Source organism: Canis aureus, chromosome 2 (assembly GCF_053574225.1).
Source record: "Canis aureus isolate CA01 chromosome 2, VMU_Caureus_v.1.0, whole genome shotgun sequence".
Taxonomy (NCBI): domain Eukaryota; kingdom Metazoa; phylum Chordata; class Mammalia; order Carnivora; family Canidae; genus Canis; species Canis aureus.
In genome coordinates, this window is record NC_135612.1 from 1,491,034 (window position 1) to 1,508,921 (window position 17,888).

The following is a 17,888-nucleotide window of genomic DNA, read 5'->3' on the forward strand; positions in this document are numbered from 1 at the left end:
GACTCGCCTCAGGCGTCGGCAGCGCCGCCTCCGCTCGCCCGTCGCGCCCCTCCCGCGGCCCCCGCCGCGGTCGCCCTGAGGCGCGGCCCCTGGTCCCGGAGCCTGCGGAGCCGGCAGCGCGCGCTGTTCCCTCCCGCGGGGGCCGGTCCGCGCCGTCGCTGCTGCGGCCCGGCCCCGGGCGTCCCTGTGGCGGCCGCGGGCCCGGGGCGGGGCGGGGCGGGGGGGCGGGCAGGGCAGCGGCGGCCGCGGGGCGGGGGCGGGCAGGGCAGCGGCCTCCGCGGGGCCGTCGGGCGCGCCGCGGGACTGGCGGGCGGTGCTGCGGCGGCCTCCGGGCGGGGTCGGGCGCGCGGGAGGCCCGAGACTCGGCGGCTCCTCCCGGCCGCGGGGGCCGCTCCCCGTGGGGACGAGGCGCGAACGCGGGCGACTTGCCGGGCGTCTGCGTGTCGGGGGCCTCCGCCCGGGGCGCACCCGGGAGCCCGCGGAGGGAGCCCCGGCCCCCGGGGGAAGGGCGCGCGGGGAGGCCCGCGGGCGCCGGCGGGACCCAGACCGCCCGCAGCGCCCTCGCCCCGCCGCTCGGCCCCGCCCCTCCCCGCGGCCGCGCCTGCTCCGCCGCGTCGCCTCAGGGGTTCCCGCGCCGGCCCCGGCGGACTGGAGGCTCCAGGGGACCAGCCGCCGCCCCCCGTGTCCGCGCCCCACGCGCTCCACGCGCCCGTCACGCTCCCGGCGGAACAGCGGGCAGGAGGCCGCGGGTACCTGGCGCCGGCCCACGTCCACCCCTGCGCCCCGACGCCCGCGAGCCCCGCGAGCCCCGCGACAGCGTCTGGCCGCCCCGGGGCACCTGCTGCCGTCGGGCGCGCGCCGCGGGGCTTCAGAACGAGTCCGCCGCCGGGAGGCGCCTGGGAGCGTCCGAGGGGCTGAGGCCGCTGAAGCTGGACTTGGAAGGTGAGCGGCGCCGGCGGCGGAGCTCCGGGTACGGACTTCAGACAGGGGCTGCGGTCTCTAAGCGGCCCCGGATGCCTCCCCCGCCCCAACCAGCTCCATTCGTCCCGCACATCTCTCTCGGCCCTGGGAGCCGCCCGGCAGCAGCGCCGCCTCCCCCTCGGCTTCCTCCGGAGCGAGAGCCCGAGGCCCGCGGCCCCGCGGAGCGAGGCGGCTGCACCCGACGCCACGGGACGGGCTCCAGCCTCGCCGTTGCCTGCAGCGCCGCGTCGTCCAGGCCCCGCTGGGCCGCCTGCTTTGGTCTCGGTTGAAACGTCTCCGGTCTGTCGGAGCAGCTGCAAAGGCGACCGGACAGCAGGCAAATAACTGAGCCTGGTCGTGTTCTCATAAAAACTTTATTTAGAAAAGCAGGCCCCTGCTGACCTGGTCGGGGACCCCAGTCGGCCTGATTCCTGAAAATGGTTCTTTGGAGATTGAAATTTATTTCCTTGGGTGATGATGTGGAAATTACTTTTTAAAAAATGCACACAGACGTTTTATAGGCATATCATAACCACCAGAGATAATTAAGAAAATATAAACACCTTCTAACTCATGTACTAGCAATAATACCTTTCGCCAGACACCCTTAGCTCACCGGGCATGAGGAATTCAGTGAACTCACAAGACATTTTAAGATTTCAAGGGAAACACAGCAACGTCCATCAGCTATGGAATGCACTAGGACACTGATTGTTCGGGCCCAACGACTTAATTAATGGACATGATAATTTTCTTGGCTTTGGGAGGACCGTGAGCATAATACTGAGACCAAGGGTGTGCTAAGAGAAACACCTTGTTCAGAACTTCTAACCTAAGCAGTAACCTTGACGATAAAAATGTAAACAAAATCTGAATCCATGAATACGCTACTTGTACTCTATGCTGCCATGAGTCGCGGCATGATAGCTGATAAAATAGGTCAGGTTAACAGGAGGCAGGGAGTTTCCAATTTATAGTCATACTTTTATCTTTTACAGACCAGATGAACAACCATGCATGGTTCAAGGAAAGGACAAAGAAAGGACCAACCTAGTCAATTTTTATCCACAACTGATGGTCAGAGTGAGACCACTGGGGGGGGGGGGGGGGGCAGCTTTCAAAAACTCTAATGTGAAGCCTATTATATCTGAGTGCCCCAAATAATCTTTTAAGTGGAAAAGAAATAGTATTATTTTTAACCGGCTGAAGATTAAATATCTGTCATTTTTAACAATGAGTCATAGCAAGGATCACACAGATACAAACTATTTCATATCCATGGGTTTTCCAGGTCAATCATCAAAATATGCTGAAAACTACTATTAAGAATAAGCATGATTTTACAGTCTTAGCATTGCTGTTTAGAGTTTCAAACTAGATTCTGGGCCACCACAGGCCCCACAGTCCTCCAACAAGTCCAGGATGCTCCTTCCAGGGTTCTAGAGGATCTCAAGCTAGAGGGCAGCCTGACGGCAGAAGGATGGAACAAAACCTTGATCTGGGCCAAGCAGTAGCAAACCAAGACACAGGAAAGAGTGACGGGTGGAGTCCCATTTTCTCATCGCTGAATAATAGCAGGAATCCCAGCATTCACACAGCATCACTTTCAGTCAGCAGGGGAAGGGGCTTCTTTCCATTTGGCTCATCTGAGCTCAACCAGGTCAGACACCTGGAGTCTTGCGAGCGAAGTCTGATTCCCGCAAAGGAGTCCGATGGGCCGCTCTCATTCAAGGCTTCCATCTAGCTCTAGGTGGACGTCTGGGCCAGATGACAGGGGAAATGACTGAGGCTTGAAGGAAGTTAAAATCATGCAATCAAATCCTTTGGAGTATTTCACAAGCTTTTATGAAAATGGGAATTTTAAACAAGCCAACGTGAATTAGTCAAGTTTGTTATTGCTCTCCGAGAGAAGTGTATAAATGGTTGGGCTCTGTGCGCTGAGACTGTATTATCTGATCTCAGGTGATAGCGGAAAGGATGAATAATGACAAAAACTGGCCCGTAGTAGATCGGAATGTAGAAAGAGGAAATGCTCAACTTGGTAACCATGGTGGGTAGCTGATCTCTCTCCAGTGGCTTTTTTTTTTCTCTCATATTCGTCAAGGAGCCAGAAACTCACCCTGAGTTGTGCCAGGGGAAGAAAAGGACTTTGAAAAAAACATAGAAAATTATTGGGTACATTTCTGCTTATCACATGGTTATGAATATCATTACACCAACATTGTGTTTACATGCACATAAATGTTTTAAAAAACATGGATGACATACACAGAATCTGGTCGATAGGCAGTATGTAACCAGTAAATGCTCCAATTTACGACCCTAATCAGGAACATATCCATGATGAACATTAAGGAAATTGGAATATGACCTAATAGACAGTAATTGCAAGGATATTACAAACCCTATTATGTAGGCAAATGTCTGGAAACTTTGCACCACCTAAAGCAGGCCTGCATAACCAGACTGAATACTCCGCAATGACAAGCAAATTACATAATGGCGTTGTAGTTATGTAAATGACTCTGCTCAGTATATTTATTTCAATTTTATGTGGAGTCAACCTTCATCCAGAAAAATCGAATGCTGATTCACTTCGTTGACTTTTCTTTTTTCATTTGCTTTGCAAGAACAATCCTAAAACTGAATAGATGGTTTACTAATTTTATTCTTTGCCTTTTCTGGCTTTAGTTCTTTTTTTCCATTTGAAATGCAACCAGATGCTTCTGTGAAATAAGAACTGAATTATGAAACAAAATGGCTCTCTCTAAATCTTCGGTCTGTAGGCAGCCCACCAGCAGTTACCTTGCATATGAAACTGGAAATAGGGGTTGCTAGACATTCTAAATTACAAAATGTTTAAAATACTATGTAATTGAGGTCACAGTAAAAGGCAAACTATTCCTTTCTTTTTCAAGTTTGCCACTAAAAATGGCTATAGAACCTTGAGGATTATTCTAAAGTAGCAGTATGTAAGAAAATTCTAAGTCTTTTGAATCCATGTATAATGGCAGTGTTGATTAAATCGTTCTAAGGAAACCTAAAAAATGCCAGCCAGTGGTCATCCCCATTTCGGGTGTTACTGAGAATATCCTCTCCTCATCATATAATCTTCATCATGCAAATTTAGTACGTTTCAGTAGATTTGTAGAAAGAAAGCCTGTAAGAAAATGATGCCCAGATTAGTCCAACCCTACAAAATCCCATTAACATTTTATGTGCAGTCCCTCCTGAAGAATGGGGGCCCACCGTCTGCACACAGTAAATTTTCATACACAAGAATACTATTGACTTTTGGGAGTACTCCGGAGACTCCAGGGCCCAACGAGGGAATCAAGGGACTGCAGCCAACAGACAAGTTTGCAATGCACAGGAAAGCATTGTTCTCTAAGTCATGTTGGGAAACATCCCTTTGAAGCACATGATTAAGCAGATATGGCCAAGAGTTTTAACTTATTTCAGTCTATGACACTTCGGAAATATTTTCTTTTTGGCCTCCTACCAGCTCATCCATGTGGGAAACTGAGGCAGCTCAAATCCAAGCACAGAAATCCACGCGCCATTTTGCTTTAGAAGGACTTAGTTTTGTTCCAATACATTAGCAACTAGTCACATGTGGCCATTGAGCACTTGATGTACTGAAGGTGTAACATGTACTCCTGATTTTGAGAACTTGATATAAAAATAAAAAATTCAAAATATCTCATTAAGTTTTCATACTGATTATACATTGGAACAACAGCATTTGTTCTAGACGATAACTTCTACAATCGTATTATTCTAATTTCTACCTTATTTATGTATTTGTGGGACAAATGAGCACTTATATTCTGAAAAAAAAAAGCACTGGGATTCCAATTAGACTTTTTAAAATGGTGAAATAATTAAAGATTGTCTATCTTCATGGTAAAATAGTCTAGTTTATGCTTTGTATCTGAACTTATCTGAAAAACAAAAATCAATAATGTAACAACTGTCAGCTCTAAAATGCAAAACATAATTTATTGTTCTGTGTTGAAATATCCTTAATGTTTTTTGCTCTGTGACTATATTGTCTTATTTAAAGGTAACATTATACAACAGTTTGTCAAATTAAGGCTCTATCTGCAATAGGCTACCATTATTTAGCTAAATAATCTCAGAGATAGGTAACATCTCATTTTAAGAAGCAAGATAAATGTTTGCTCTTCTTTCAAAAATGTTAACCTAATGATCCTAACTAAGGCTGTATTTCTGTGAAATCGTAGATTGAATCACTTGGCTGAAATGACCCAATTTTTGTGAAAGTCAGACTTGTTTTCCATCGAAATGACAAAGTTGGTCACTATTTAGGCATTATCAGGACTTACTCTTTAACATACAAGTTAAAATTTAAAAGTCTCATTGAGTTTTAGAAAGTACAATTTACAGGGTAAAAACACAGAGAGAGGAGGTTACCCTCCTTCGCTCAACTACCACCGAGGGAGAGGCATGTGCACTCATTTAAGTGGGTACATTCCTAACCACATGTTGGCCCCGGCACTGGCAGGGCTGCTATTGCATCTTCTGCTACAGGGCGTCCAGCCGCGCAGGTCAGGCCCCAGTGAAGGCAGGACAGGCTGGCCGCCGTCTGCCCTGGGAATGGGGAGGGGTGTGCGGGGCATGGGGGGTGCCCTGAGGGGCAGCGCACCCTCATCTGCCAGCTAATAGCACTTCTAGTCAGACCCACTTCCCCCTCTTCTTTCCTTTTCCAATACGTGGGGCACTTGCCCTGTATGCCTGTTGAGTCTCATTAGGAAAAGTACACCAGGCAACTGACCTTCTCACATGGAAATGTTAATGCTTTAGTGAAAAAGGCAATCCTAAAGGTTAAAAATAGCGAGCCCTTTACAAATCCTAACATGGAAATTCTGAGAGAGGATAAAGAGGGAAGGAAAGAAAGGGAGAAGAGGTAAGTACTCTCTACTAACTCATCAAAAGAAGTCAAAACAAAAAATTTTCTTCTGAGCCAGGTGATGTGCCCTTCAGGGCGGTTTCCTCTGTCCACATCGGTGACTGACTCCTCAGGCCTCTAAACTACGGACAAGGAGAAGTCCTACCTTGTTTTCTTCTCTGGAATCGTAGTAGAGGAAGATTTGTGCTTGGAAAGTAGACTGTCTCCCAAGGTCCAGTAGCCCTCAGGAACTGGAGGTTTAATGTCGTTTTCCAATTTCATAGTTTTGAGGAAGAGCTAAAAGAATTTAAGATCTTTTTTTGATGAGGATTTGTATGTGACAGTCATTTTTACTGTCCATCCTTTTGGTCTTTGAGAATAGTCTTTTAAAACTGAGGAAACCTAAAATGTGATACATAATTTGATAAAAATGTTCAACTCAAACTAGAAATAAATATGATGTACTTGGAATTTAAGTGTGATTTCTATAAAGAAAAGGTGTTCATATGAAAACCAAAGAAAAATACTTTGAAAAAAATTATAGTGAAGTATTAGTTCTAATGTTACAGCTTCTCATGAGTCTGATTTGAAATCAGTGCTTTCTTTTCTTTTCTTTTTTTAAGGTAAATAAAACGTTGCACTGTCCTAAATTTCTTGGCATGGAAGCTAAAGACTACATTGAAAAGTTTGGGCACTTCTATTCCAAGTATGAAAAAAAGATATACCAGATTTTCAGAAATATCTTTAGTTCATAAGCAATAGATCGAGATAACCATCAATTGAAGGAAAAAAGGGCTTTCATAAACAAAAGTTTCCTTAATGTAGTAAAGCCAATAATGAATGATCTTATATGGAATATTATTCTCACTCAGACATTTTGGCACCAGCGTGTGGGGTAGATTTTTCTAAATATTTGAAACTTGGCTAACTGTAGAGTTTATCCACAAAAATGTCATGGTCTTTAAAGTTGTACAAACTTATAAAGAAATCCAATTTTATCTGAAAATGAGAAGCAGTCAACCTTTGTTAGTGTAAGACCAGGCCTTAGGTCCTTTTCTTCCCTTGACTGTGTTAGCCTACCTTAAGTGTTGTCGGTGAGAAAGAAACTGTATTAGCGGGGAAGGAAGGAGTACCTCCCTCAGCAGAAGTTGGTAAAATACTTTCTCCGGGACTGTAAGATGGCAGGATTTTGTGTAGAACATTTTTGGTTATTAGTAATATTGTGTGTATAAATAAGGACAAAATAAGGAAGCATTAGCCAGACAAGCTTTAAGGGCATTTTGTTTCATGGCCTTTAAGTACGCTTCAACATCTTACCATTATATGTGGGATTTTTTTTTTTTTTTGTATGTATCATAAAACTATAGCCTGTGACCATGTCCTTGTAAACAGTTTGGGCACATCGGACAGTGTGAGCACATGGACAAGTACGGTGTTGCGAATGCCTGCGAACATGTCTTCCAGCCTACTCAACATTAGCTGAGCCAGAGTGCAAAGGAATCACTGCCTTAAGAAATCCAAAGGATGTATGATGACTAGGTTTTCAAAGCAAAAACAATTTGTTACTAGTTACTTCAATCTGTGCTACTGGTCCCTGAACATGTATGTATTTAAAAGTTACATTGCACTTACTTGCAATTTCAAATTTAACTCCTCGGCATGAGGTATCCATTACATACCATACAAGACACTATTTTTTCATAAAGCAATCACATGCATGAAATTAGGATTACCAACTGATAGATAATGTATTTTTTTTCTGCACCTCAAAAAACAGAATCACTATAGTGCTTCTCATGCTTCCACACCTTCCTTGCTGAAGGACAAAATGCATAAAGTGCCAGAATTTGGCTTCCAGATCGGAAAGAAGCCACATCAGTACTCTGGCAGGATCACATCATTCTGCGGAGCTCCAAATCCCAGAGCTGGGTTTTCTTGCCCTTCTTTGGGGGCCGCTGCTCCCTCCACGCTCTTCAGCTTCTCCTCCACTAAGCCCTCCTCTATTTCTGCGTCAGCCACCTTCATCTCATCCTCTAGTGCTTTGGGCACCATGTTGGTGGCCTTGGCAGCATTTCCATCAGCATCTTCAACGTCCCCTGCGGCCTGTACCTTCATCAGCTCAGCCTCTGCCCCCTCGACTGCCACGTGGGCCCCACCTCCTTGAACTTTCTCTCCTTCCGAAATAGCTTTAACATTTTCACTGCCATCCTGGGTGGGAGATGGCTCCTGGCTGGCCTTCTGGCTCTCCTGGATGCTGCCGTGGCTGCTGCTGGCGCTTCCCAGCCGGGAAGAGGCCACCACGGCCTTCACTGCCGCCTGATTGGAAATACAAAAGTGTTAGGTAGTACTTGAAAATCCTGAATCAGGGACGCCTGGGGGGCTCGGCGGTTGAGCATCTGCCTTGGGCCGAGGGCATGACCCCGGAGTCCCAGGATCGAGTCCCACATCAGGATCCCCGCAGGGAGCCTGCTTCTCCCTCTGCCTATGTCTCTGCTTCTCTCCCTGTGTCTCTCAGGAATAAATAAAATCTTTTTTTTAAAAAAAATCCTGAATCAGAGCTCAATCTCAGCTTTGCATTTAGGGAGTTTGTTTCATTTATTTTATGGATTCCAAATATATTCCAAGATGACTTAATGAAACTTGTTCGGAGAATGAACAGCAACATCTCTTTGATCTCAAGCTAGTGTATTTAGTTATCTGGACAAGCGAAAGCTCAGGTAGATGTGTCTGCTCCTGGATTATCTGTTTTCAAGTATTTTGGACTTTGTTTCCCAAAGTCTTTGTTTCATGGAACAAAAAGAGTTCCACAGTCAAGTTTGTTTGAGAAGGGGTAAGTCAAGTTTACCTAATCCACGGTATTTCAAATACCACACAACCCTTAAGGTTTATTTATTCTTTAGCCTTTACCAGCCTGTAAGTGATGGCTAGACAGAACAGTATTTTGACCCTCAGCTATTCTCTGAAATCCTCTGAAGATGTAGTCAGTCCTAAACACCATTAAGTAAGAGAAAGGCATGAAATAGATATTCCATATATACTCCATAAAAAAATATGATTTTGGATAATTTTCTCCATCATGTGAATTATAGCCGACCCTTGAACAGCATAGGTTTGAGTGCAAGGGTCTACCTACAAGCAGATTTTTTTCAACAGATACATTGAAAAATTTTTTGGAGATTTGTAACAATTTAAAAAAACTCACAAAGTGTGCAGCCTAGAAATAACCAAAACATTAAGAAAATGTCGGATATTATTGTAAGAAAACAGCACATAATACATATAACATACAAAACACGTGTTAATCGATTGCTATCGGTATGGCTTCCAGTCAACAGTAGGTCGTCAGGGATTACATTTTGGAGGGGGTCAAAAGTTATAGACCAAAAGTTATAGAGGAATCAGTGGTGCCCGTAACCCCAGCATTGTTCAAACATTAGTTGTATTTTAATTTTTATCAAGTATGGGGATTTATTTATATTACAAAATATAGTTTTTTTTTACAAAGTTTCCCAATTTTCACATATTCAGAAAGAAGGCAACTTTCTGAATAAGTATGTTTCCTGAACGATGTTCATCAAGCAGTTCAGTCTTAATTAAATGAGAAGCAGGGACAATATATTTGGTGAATAAATCTCAACATCACTCATTTCCCTTTATTAACAATGAATTCTTATGAGAGAATCACATGAGCGTCAGTGCTTTACACCAGTATTGTTGGGATTTCAAAGCAGGATTTTCACTGGTTCCATAAGAGATAAATAGTATTAGATGAAGAATAGTGGAATTATCTTTAACAGTTCAAGAGATTAAAAAAGAAACAGAGCAAAACAAAACGTATCTTACCTTAAGTTTGCGCCGGGCATTGAATTCCTGGAGCTTCTTTTGGGCTGTATCCATGTGCACAAAGTTGGCTGCTTTGCCTGTGACCCATGGGTGCTGGAGAGCTTGGAAGGTGGTCAGCCGTTTCTTAGGATCCAAAACAATTAATTTTCTGACCTGAAATGATCAAGAACCATAGATTTCTTAGGGGAAATCTTACAGTGACCCAGGCTTGCCTCTCAGTTGGTGAACTTGTAGGTTTTATTCTGTTTTCCTAGAAGTGCCACTAAATACACATTTAAAAAAACAATTTGAAGGCCTCGGGGTCACGGTAAGGACAGGTCAGGTGGCGGTGGCGGGGGAGACGGTGCAGCGCCTGCGGCCCACCGGCTGCCCTTCCCAAGGGAGCTCAAGGGGCAGGTGGTGGCCTGCGCGGCGCACGTGCTGTGGAGTGGGACCAGCATGAGTGGTGCTGAGTGGTGGCGGCGGCCCCGCGCACCACCTAGAACTCAGGACCTCGGGGCCAAGTCAATGGCGATGGAATCACGGTGCTCTCATCACGCAAACGGCAAGACCATGTCTTGACGCTCATCCCACCTTCTATGCTACAATTCCTTCTGGTACCTTGATGGTTTTGAAGCAATAGGCCAAGTGCTGGCGTACAAGCCTATAAAGCGTCAGCGGTTTAGGGCGTGCCATTCGAAGGACCGAATCTAGCCCGTGGGGGAGGTTGCCCCCAGGGTGAGCAGAGGCTGAACCGCCAGGGGAGCAGCGAGTCTCCTGGCCTGGGCCCCGGCAGGCCCTCCTCACAAATGCTCCCCCGGTCGTGACCCTGGTTGCAGGCTGACTTGGAGCCCGAGCCTGCGCACACCCTGCAGGGCTGGGACACCCTCTTCCCACGGTGTCACCTCCACTCTGAGTCCCCGTGAATCCCCTGCCAGAGGCGTGGCGGGGGCTGCAGAACCGCGCAGTCCCTTGCAGCCTGTCCCTGGGAAACGAGGGCGGGAAGCAGCCAGAGAGCCCTGCTGCCGCGGACACCAGGCTGTGGGGGGCGGGTACTGCCTGGCACTGGGGCCACGGCCCTCCAGCCATCACCCGGAGGCGGTCCCCACCGCCTCGGGCCGCGCCCAGTGCCTAGGACAGCACCGGGCACACACGCTCCGCGTCCCCAGCCCTCCTGCCCCTCCCGGTGCGTCCCCCTGCCAGCCGCCAGCAGCAAGGCCAGGCCCCTGTGAGCCCTGACCCTGTGGTGATCGATGATCGGAGCAGGTGCACCGCCCAGGGCGCCTTCCTGCCGCTTGACGTTTGTTAGTGATGGAAATGGAAGGAGTGACAGGACGGCTGGGGTAAGCCGGCGGTGGTTGCTGAGCCTGCCCAGGACCCCGTCCCCCAAACCTACAGAAGGCCCTCGTCATCCCAGAAAACAGGCCCTGGGTCACAGCTCGAGGTACGGAAAAGGGGCCTCGGGTCCACGCAGGTCCAGGAGGAGAGAGATGGGGGAGGGGGGTGGGAGGAAGGAGAAGGGGGTAGAAAGGGGGAGGAAGGGAGGGAGATGGTAGTGGAGTGGGGGAGGAAGGGGGGCAGGAGTCAGGGGAGGATGGGGGCAGGGAGCAGGGGAGGAGGGGGGTTCAGGGGGCAGGGGAGGACGGGGTGTCAGGGGTCAGGGGAGGACAGGGCACGGGCAGCGGGCGGGGGGGGCGGAGAAGTAAACAGAGTCAGGAGATGTTGGGGCGTGGGGCCACCTGGAGGGAGGAGCTGGCAGGAGGCCTCAGCGTCCCAGGAGTAGCCATGTCCTGGGGCTTCGATGGGGCCAGAAACGTGTGGTGGCGCGGGCTGGGCTGGGCTGGACCCTCACACGCGGCCGCTGTGGGCCTGCACAGCAGGACACCTCCCCAGGCTCCCGTGCAGGGTGAGCCGGCCGTCGGGGGGCAGCTCCTCACCTGGGGCTGCCCTTCACCCTACAGCCGGGCCGGCTCCTTTGTGCTGGCGGGCATCACCCTTAGCTCAGGTGGGAAGCAGTGAGAACAGGGACAAGCCCACGAGTGACCCGTCGGCGAGCTCGGCTGGGAGGCCTGAGGCCAGGGCGCTGGTGCCGTCACGGGGACATGGGCCGTGCGAACCCCCAAGCTGCTTCATGCCGAGCACAGCCCAGTGTGGGGACCCGGGCAGGCCGAGCCAGAAGCAAGGCCCCCGCCCACGTCCGGGAAGCTGGCACCTGTGGCAGGTCGGGAGTGGGAGCGAGGAGCCGGCAGGCCTGCTCGGCACGACCTATGACCTACGAGGAAGATGGATCTGTGGGCATACGCAGGCGGGGCCTCACGGATGACGATCATCAAGGGGGGCGGACTGGGAAAGGACGCTGCTGCCCCTTAATCAGTAAAAAATCAACGTGAAGACTCGACTGGGCTTTGCCGTGGTCGCACTTACCAGGTCCTTGGCATTTAGGGACACTTCATCCCACCAGGGGGAGATAAAGTAGTATTCGCAATTCAGAATTCTCCTGAACATGAACTGATCACCTCTTTCATCGTAAAATGGTTCAAATCCACAGAGTCTAGAAGGACAGAAGACAGAGAAGCTGTCTTTAGGAACCTGAACACATCTCATCAAACTCCCACAGAAGTCCCACTCACCCTTTGCCCACGTCCAGGCCGCTCGGCCCACGGCGCAGCCGCCCTGGTGCGGCCCCCTGCCCCCGTGCCCCGGCCCGCTGCCTCCTGCCCCCTGCCCTGGCCCCCTGCCCCTGCCCGCACACGACCGCGCCCTCCGGAACCAACGCCAGGCTCCACACCGACCTGAGGGTCCGGAGAGCTTCTCCCAACGTCAGGACGGCGCCCGGGGCAAGGCCGAGGACCAGGGAGCAGCGAGAGGGCATTGCCACAGCCCCGCTCCCGAGGCGCCCCCAGAGGGGGTCCACTGGGAGAGCCCCCCCGCCCCGGACGTCAGAGGACAGTCGGGAAGGGAGAGTCTTGTGAGCGAAGGGCCTTTCAGGGGCACACAGGACAGAGGAGCCACGTCCCCGCCGGGCCGGCGCACGACACCCGTAGCGACCCTGTCAGGCTCCTGCGGGGCGGCAGCAGGCGTGGGGGGCACCCCGAGGGACGCAGCGGCCAGCCTGGGCGCCACGCCTCCCATGTTTACGGGCGGGGACGGGCTTGGAGACGTTGGGGACACTACGATGGCGCCCCAACCGCGGCAGGTGCCACTCTGTGCAAACGACGGGGGACAATGCGCGTCAGACACGCTTCCTGGGGCCTCCCTGTTTGAGGGCAACGCTGACCTGGGGGTTCCCACCCGAGCAGCTTCTGTGTCCCTTGCTCGGGGACGTCCTGTGGGGACAGTCCGTGTGTCCTCAACACCGTGGAGCTCCCCCCGCCCTGTGGCGGCCAGGTCCTGCTCCCGCGGGCACAGGGCCCCCGTGCGCCGTCCACCACGTGAGAACGGGACAGCCCAGCGCCGCCCGGTCACCCGCCCGGTCATGGAGAGACTGGCCCACCCGCCCCACCTGGCTCAAGAGACCCTGGTGCTTCCCCTTCTGGAAATCTAGAAGGAACGGTGGCAGCTGAGCAGGCACAGACCCAGCTGCCCCTCCCAGCTCTCAGACGCGCCTGTCAGTCTGTGCTGGTGACAGGAGTAAGGAGCCCACGTCACGTCAGCAGAGATGCCCAAGCAGAAGAAACGTGCCAGAGCGACATGCACACGCGCACACTGTGCAAGACGCCTGCAGGAACGGAAGCGCTGCGGTGGCGACCACGGCTGTCGGGGGTGGCAGGGCCTCAGGCCTGGGCTGAGAATGCACCGGGGCCCCAGCCACGGGGCCAGCTGTGCTGCTGGGAGCGGAAGCGTCCGAGTGAGGTTACCTGATGTGACGCTGACCCGAGCCTCGCAGTGGCCGCTCTGTCCGGCGTACAAAGGATTGAGGAGTAGAAGGTACAGGGACCAGAATTCTGTGAGAAGTAACAGAGCGGCCCTGGTTTTCGTCCTAGTGTTCTCCTCAGGAATAGGCGGTCAGGGCGCAAGGTCAGGGCGCAAGGTCAGGGCACGTGGAGCTTCCCACGAGAGTGTGGCAGACGCGTCCCGGAGCCTCACCCCGCGGACAGCACCGCGTACTGCCGACCACAGAGCAGCGCGAACGCCGGGGACGCGTTCGCACGGGGAGCTCCCATGTACTCGGAAGCCACAGTGGTGGTTGACGACCTGAGGTGCACCACGGAGGGACCCTGACCCGCCTCTCTCCAGGTAGGCTCCACGCCCGGCGGGGCCAACATGGGCCTGGACTCACGGCCTGGACACCAGGACCTTCGCTGAGGTCAAGAGTTGGATGCGTGCCCGACGGCGCCGCCGGGAGCCCCGTTCATTTCTCAGGCCTCAGAGGGACCGTGAGCGGCCTGCTCGCCCCCCTCGGAGTGCTCGGCGTCTTCCACCTGCACCCGCCTGCCCCGCCAGCCCGTGTCTGGGGGGACACCCCGACTGTGCCCTGCCGCCCACCCGCCCCACCGCACGGCCGCCGCCCGGGACTCGGTTCACGAAGCAAGCCCCTACCACGGCAGACACGTTCCCTGCCGGCTCCGCACTTCCATAGGAAGAGCCTCCCTCTCCGAAGGCTGCTCAAGGCTTGGCGTCTGGATGGACAGGGAACCCAGCGCTGGAACCGTCTGGACGTGCACAGCGGCCCGTGGCCACCTCCAGGGCTGCATGTCGACCCCTGTCAGCTGCGGACGGCGGAGCACGCCCGGCCGACCCCAGAGTTCGCTCAGGTGTCGGGGTGCCCGAGGCCCCTCTAGCCCTTCTTACCTAGACGCTGCGCTAAGATCACTGTTAAGCCCCCCAAGCTCTGTGGACGGACTGAACCGTGCGACCCACAACTCCTAGGATGGGAAGCCCCTGCCCGAGGGCCCTAGAGGTCGGGGTGCTCCCACCAGGTGGGACTGGCGTCCTTAGGGGGAGACACGAGCGCTCACGCTCCCCCTCGCCGTGCGGGCCTGTCTCCACGATGGGACCTCCCAGCTCCTGACCCCACACTGCGGCCTCCGGAGCCACGACAGACACGCGGTGCTGCTGACGGCGGCCTGGCCCTGCACGGTCCTCTACAGACGCCCACGGCCAAGTGGCACCCAGACCTACTCGTTCTGAATCCAGCTCCGAGACTCACTGCTCTCCCTCCCGGGGCTGCTCTCGGGCCGTGTTCCCAGAATCCCCCGTCGCTTTCATCCCTTGTGCTCCAGGCAAGTCCATCACCCCTTAGTAGACAGGGGCCCGGAGGTGGGGACACCAGACAACCATGGGCGTGGCCCATCCTCTTTCTACCGGAGCAGAGGTTCCTCTAAGTTCAGGGCATGGAAGTCAAGGTCGTCGCAGGGCTAAGGGGCAGAGACAGCACCGAAGGCCAACCTGCATCACGGACACTGCGGCCGCAAGCCAGAGTGAGGGACAGCAGGCCGGGGGCGGGGGCACGGAGGCAACTTGCAAAAACCCCAAGAACGAGGAGACAGGAGGGAAGCAGACCTTCCCAACCCAGGCGCCAGAGGGGCGTCTCATTTCTACAGCTGCTCCTGACGTCCTACAGGGAAGTCCCCATTGACGGTGGGGGGGTGGTCACCAGGCCTTGCTCAGTGCTGGCAGCAGCGCGGTGCGGACACGCTGGGGCTCCCGGCTGCCCCGCAGCACAGGTCCGGCCCTCGGGCCCGGTGGCCACCCTGGGGGCCCCTCGCTCCCGGCTCCTTGCTGAGCAAACTTCGTCCCTTCCCTCGCTCTCCCGGGTCTGTGGGATTCCATCCCCGAGATAAGAACCTCATTCTCCTGCTTCACTAGCAGCAAGCAGGGCACGCGCCCCCTGAGCCTGGCACACGCTGCACAAGGACGCACAGAGAGCCCTGGATGAAGGGTCCGGCTTCAAGAAAATCAGAGAATTAAAAGCAATGCTTATTTTCAGAAAAGTCTGACATTTAGTATGTCGTAGAAAATCACAGAAGTCAAAGGGTGATCTCGCTTTTCACAAGGACTACAGCCACGTGAGGAACGGCACTGCACAGGAAGGACGAACGGACCTCGCCTTCTCCACTTACAAGATGTAGGTGATTATTCCCACGGACCACATGTCCACCTCAGGTCCGTAGGCACAGCCTCTAAGGATTTCGGGTGCTGCGGAAAGAATGAACATCATGTTAAGTCAGACACTAAATTTAACATTTACATCTCAGTAACAAGCAACATGTAAAAAATTAACAGTAAGTTCGGAACAGCTGTGGAACAAATTTTGTCCCCCCAAACCCAAGGATGAGACTATGAACTCTTACGCCTGTTTTCGTGGGGGAAACTAGTGTGTCTGTGTTGGAGGTGCAGAGCGGTACAGCTAGCGGCTTGCACGGTCCCCAAGGGAACATCGGTCATCAGATGGAGCCATGTGTGTTGTGAGGGTCCGGCCTTCCTCCCAGGGGGACTCGGACGCAGGCAGGCAGAGCCGGTCAGCACAGCAGGCGACCACACCCGAGACCTATCCTGACACCCTGGTCTGCCGGGGACGCGGGGGGACAAGAGGCAGGGGCCCAGGGGGCACGTGTCGGCCAGCAGGCGGATGCCATTGCCAGTCAGCATGGGACATGGACTGAGAAAAGGGACAGGTGTTCCCGGGGCACAGCCGGCCTGCTCCCGTTCGCCCGGCGGCCCTCCCGGCCACGCGAGGGGCCTGTCCTGCGGCACGAGGCGGTCTCCTCCGGGTCTTATGCTGGAGCTGCGGACACGGACGGCACCTGGCTCCGACAACCGGAGGGGTTACTTGTTTAACTAACAAGGAAGAAAGAGGGAAGGAGCGAGAGCTTCATGATCCACGCACAAACAAGGCTCAGCCCTAGAGCCTGAGTGGCCTTTTTCCACTTCGCACAAAGGTGCTGGAGCTGTCCTGGGTCCCTGAGGAAGGAGCTGACCGGCGAGCGCCCCTGGGGGTGGGCCCGTAGCCCCCTCCCAGCTGGATGCCCTGCTGCGGGCTGGAAGGTCACACTCAGTGCAGGCTGTCAGAGAGCTCCGGAGGGAAGCCACCAGCCACCTCCTGCGGCTTCGGGTCGGACTCAGAAGAAGGCACACAGTGGATTTTCCACCAATGTCTTCCCGTACGAGCCCCCCCCCGCCCCCGTCCTTATGCAATCAGGATACTCTGTTCCCTGCAGAAATTGTGTGACATAAAATACACGAGCTGCAGAGTCCACACGACTCTTGGTGTGTGCAACCAATGAGTCCAGTGAGAGTGTGCAACGCAGCGCTCCGAGCAGCACTGCTGCAAGATGCAGCCTCTAAAGACTGGTATCTGGGGCCAAGAAGTTCTTCTCATCTCCAGGCACATTATTCCTAGAAATTTTTCCTCTTAGGATTTAATTAACATAATTAAGAGAAATGCAAGCTCACTGCCAACACCATTCACTCTTGGCAAGTGAGCCTTCCTTCTCCAGGGCAATCCGTAGCCCGACTCAGGTCCTTCGGGCCCCACCACCGACTCCCACTTGCCAAGGCTTCGCTCCTCACAGCTCAGAGGGATCTCAGCTGGGCTGCACCCGGAGGGCGGCTGCCAGGTCAGGGCACGCACAGCCAGTGCGATGGGCCTTCCCCGCTCAGCGAAGTGCTGGCAAGTCCCACGCTGACGTTTAAACATACAGAAATAGTCGGCGAGAGTCTTCGCGTTTTCTGGGACTTGTTTTTAACCTCTAAAATCTAAGAGGATTAGATTAGCTACTTCCAAGTTTACTTCGAGCCGGAAGCTGTTAGCCGCTGTGGTACCAGTGAGGGACCGTCAGGGCACTCGGCGTCCACAGCCCACTGCTCCTGAAGGGCCCACTACGCGGGCTGCCCGTGGGCCCTGTCCTGCTGGCCCCGGCTCTCCAGGGCTTAGGACCCCGCGCAGAGGCAGGTGCTCTTTCTGGATTCGCTATGGCTCCCAGGCTGAGGCCTGAAATGAAGTGAACGCCACAGAACAAAATTCTTTCTGAATCCACTCTATGGGGCACCTGGGATTCCTACCTGATGTGGCCATATCTGACCTCCCTCCACAGCACGGGGTGCCACCTTTACCCCCGGGGGCAATTCAGTTCCTTGTAAGGCATTACTGGGCTCCAACACTGGCAGAGTTGTAGTGTGAAAAGCTCAACTTTCCCTGGGGACGTAAACTGAGACAAAAGGAGTATGGAATGTTCTTGCCCTCCATAATAAG

General features: G+C 53.2%; 1 protein-coding gene across 6 annotated transcripts in view; it reads right to left on the minus strand.

The window, feature by feature from the left end:
- Nucleotides 1-1,318: 1,318 nt before the first annotated feature.
- CAMK4 (calcium/calmodulin dependent protein kinase IV) overlaps nucleotides 1,319-17,888 on the minus strand; it is a 270,420-nt gene continuing 253,850 nt past the window's right edge. For 4 of the 6 annotated variants that reach the window (XM_077861519.1, XM_077861509.1, XM_077861491.1 and 1 more), the window contains 4 exons: nucleotides 15,757-15,832; nucleotides 12,119-12,245; nucleotides 9,716-9,868; nucleotides 1,319-8,188 (listed from right to left, as the gene is read on the minus strand). In XM_077861519.1, the coding sequence (XP_077717645.1) occupies nucleotides 7,748-8,188; nucleotides 9,716-9,868; nucleotides 12,119-12,245; nucleotides 15,757-15,832 (797 nt within the window). In that variant the 3' untranslated portion in view covers nucleotides 1,319-7,747. The remainder of the gene's footprint in view (nucleotides 8,189-9,715; nucleotides 9,869-12,118; nucleotides 12,246-15,756; nucleotides 15,833-17,888) is intronic. The other 2 variants (XR_013359229.1, XR_013359228.1) reach the window with 2 other exon arrangements.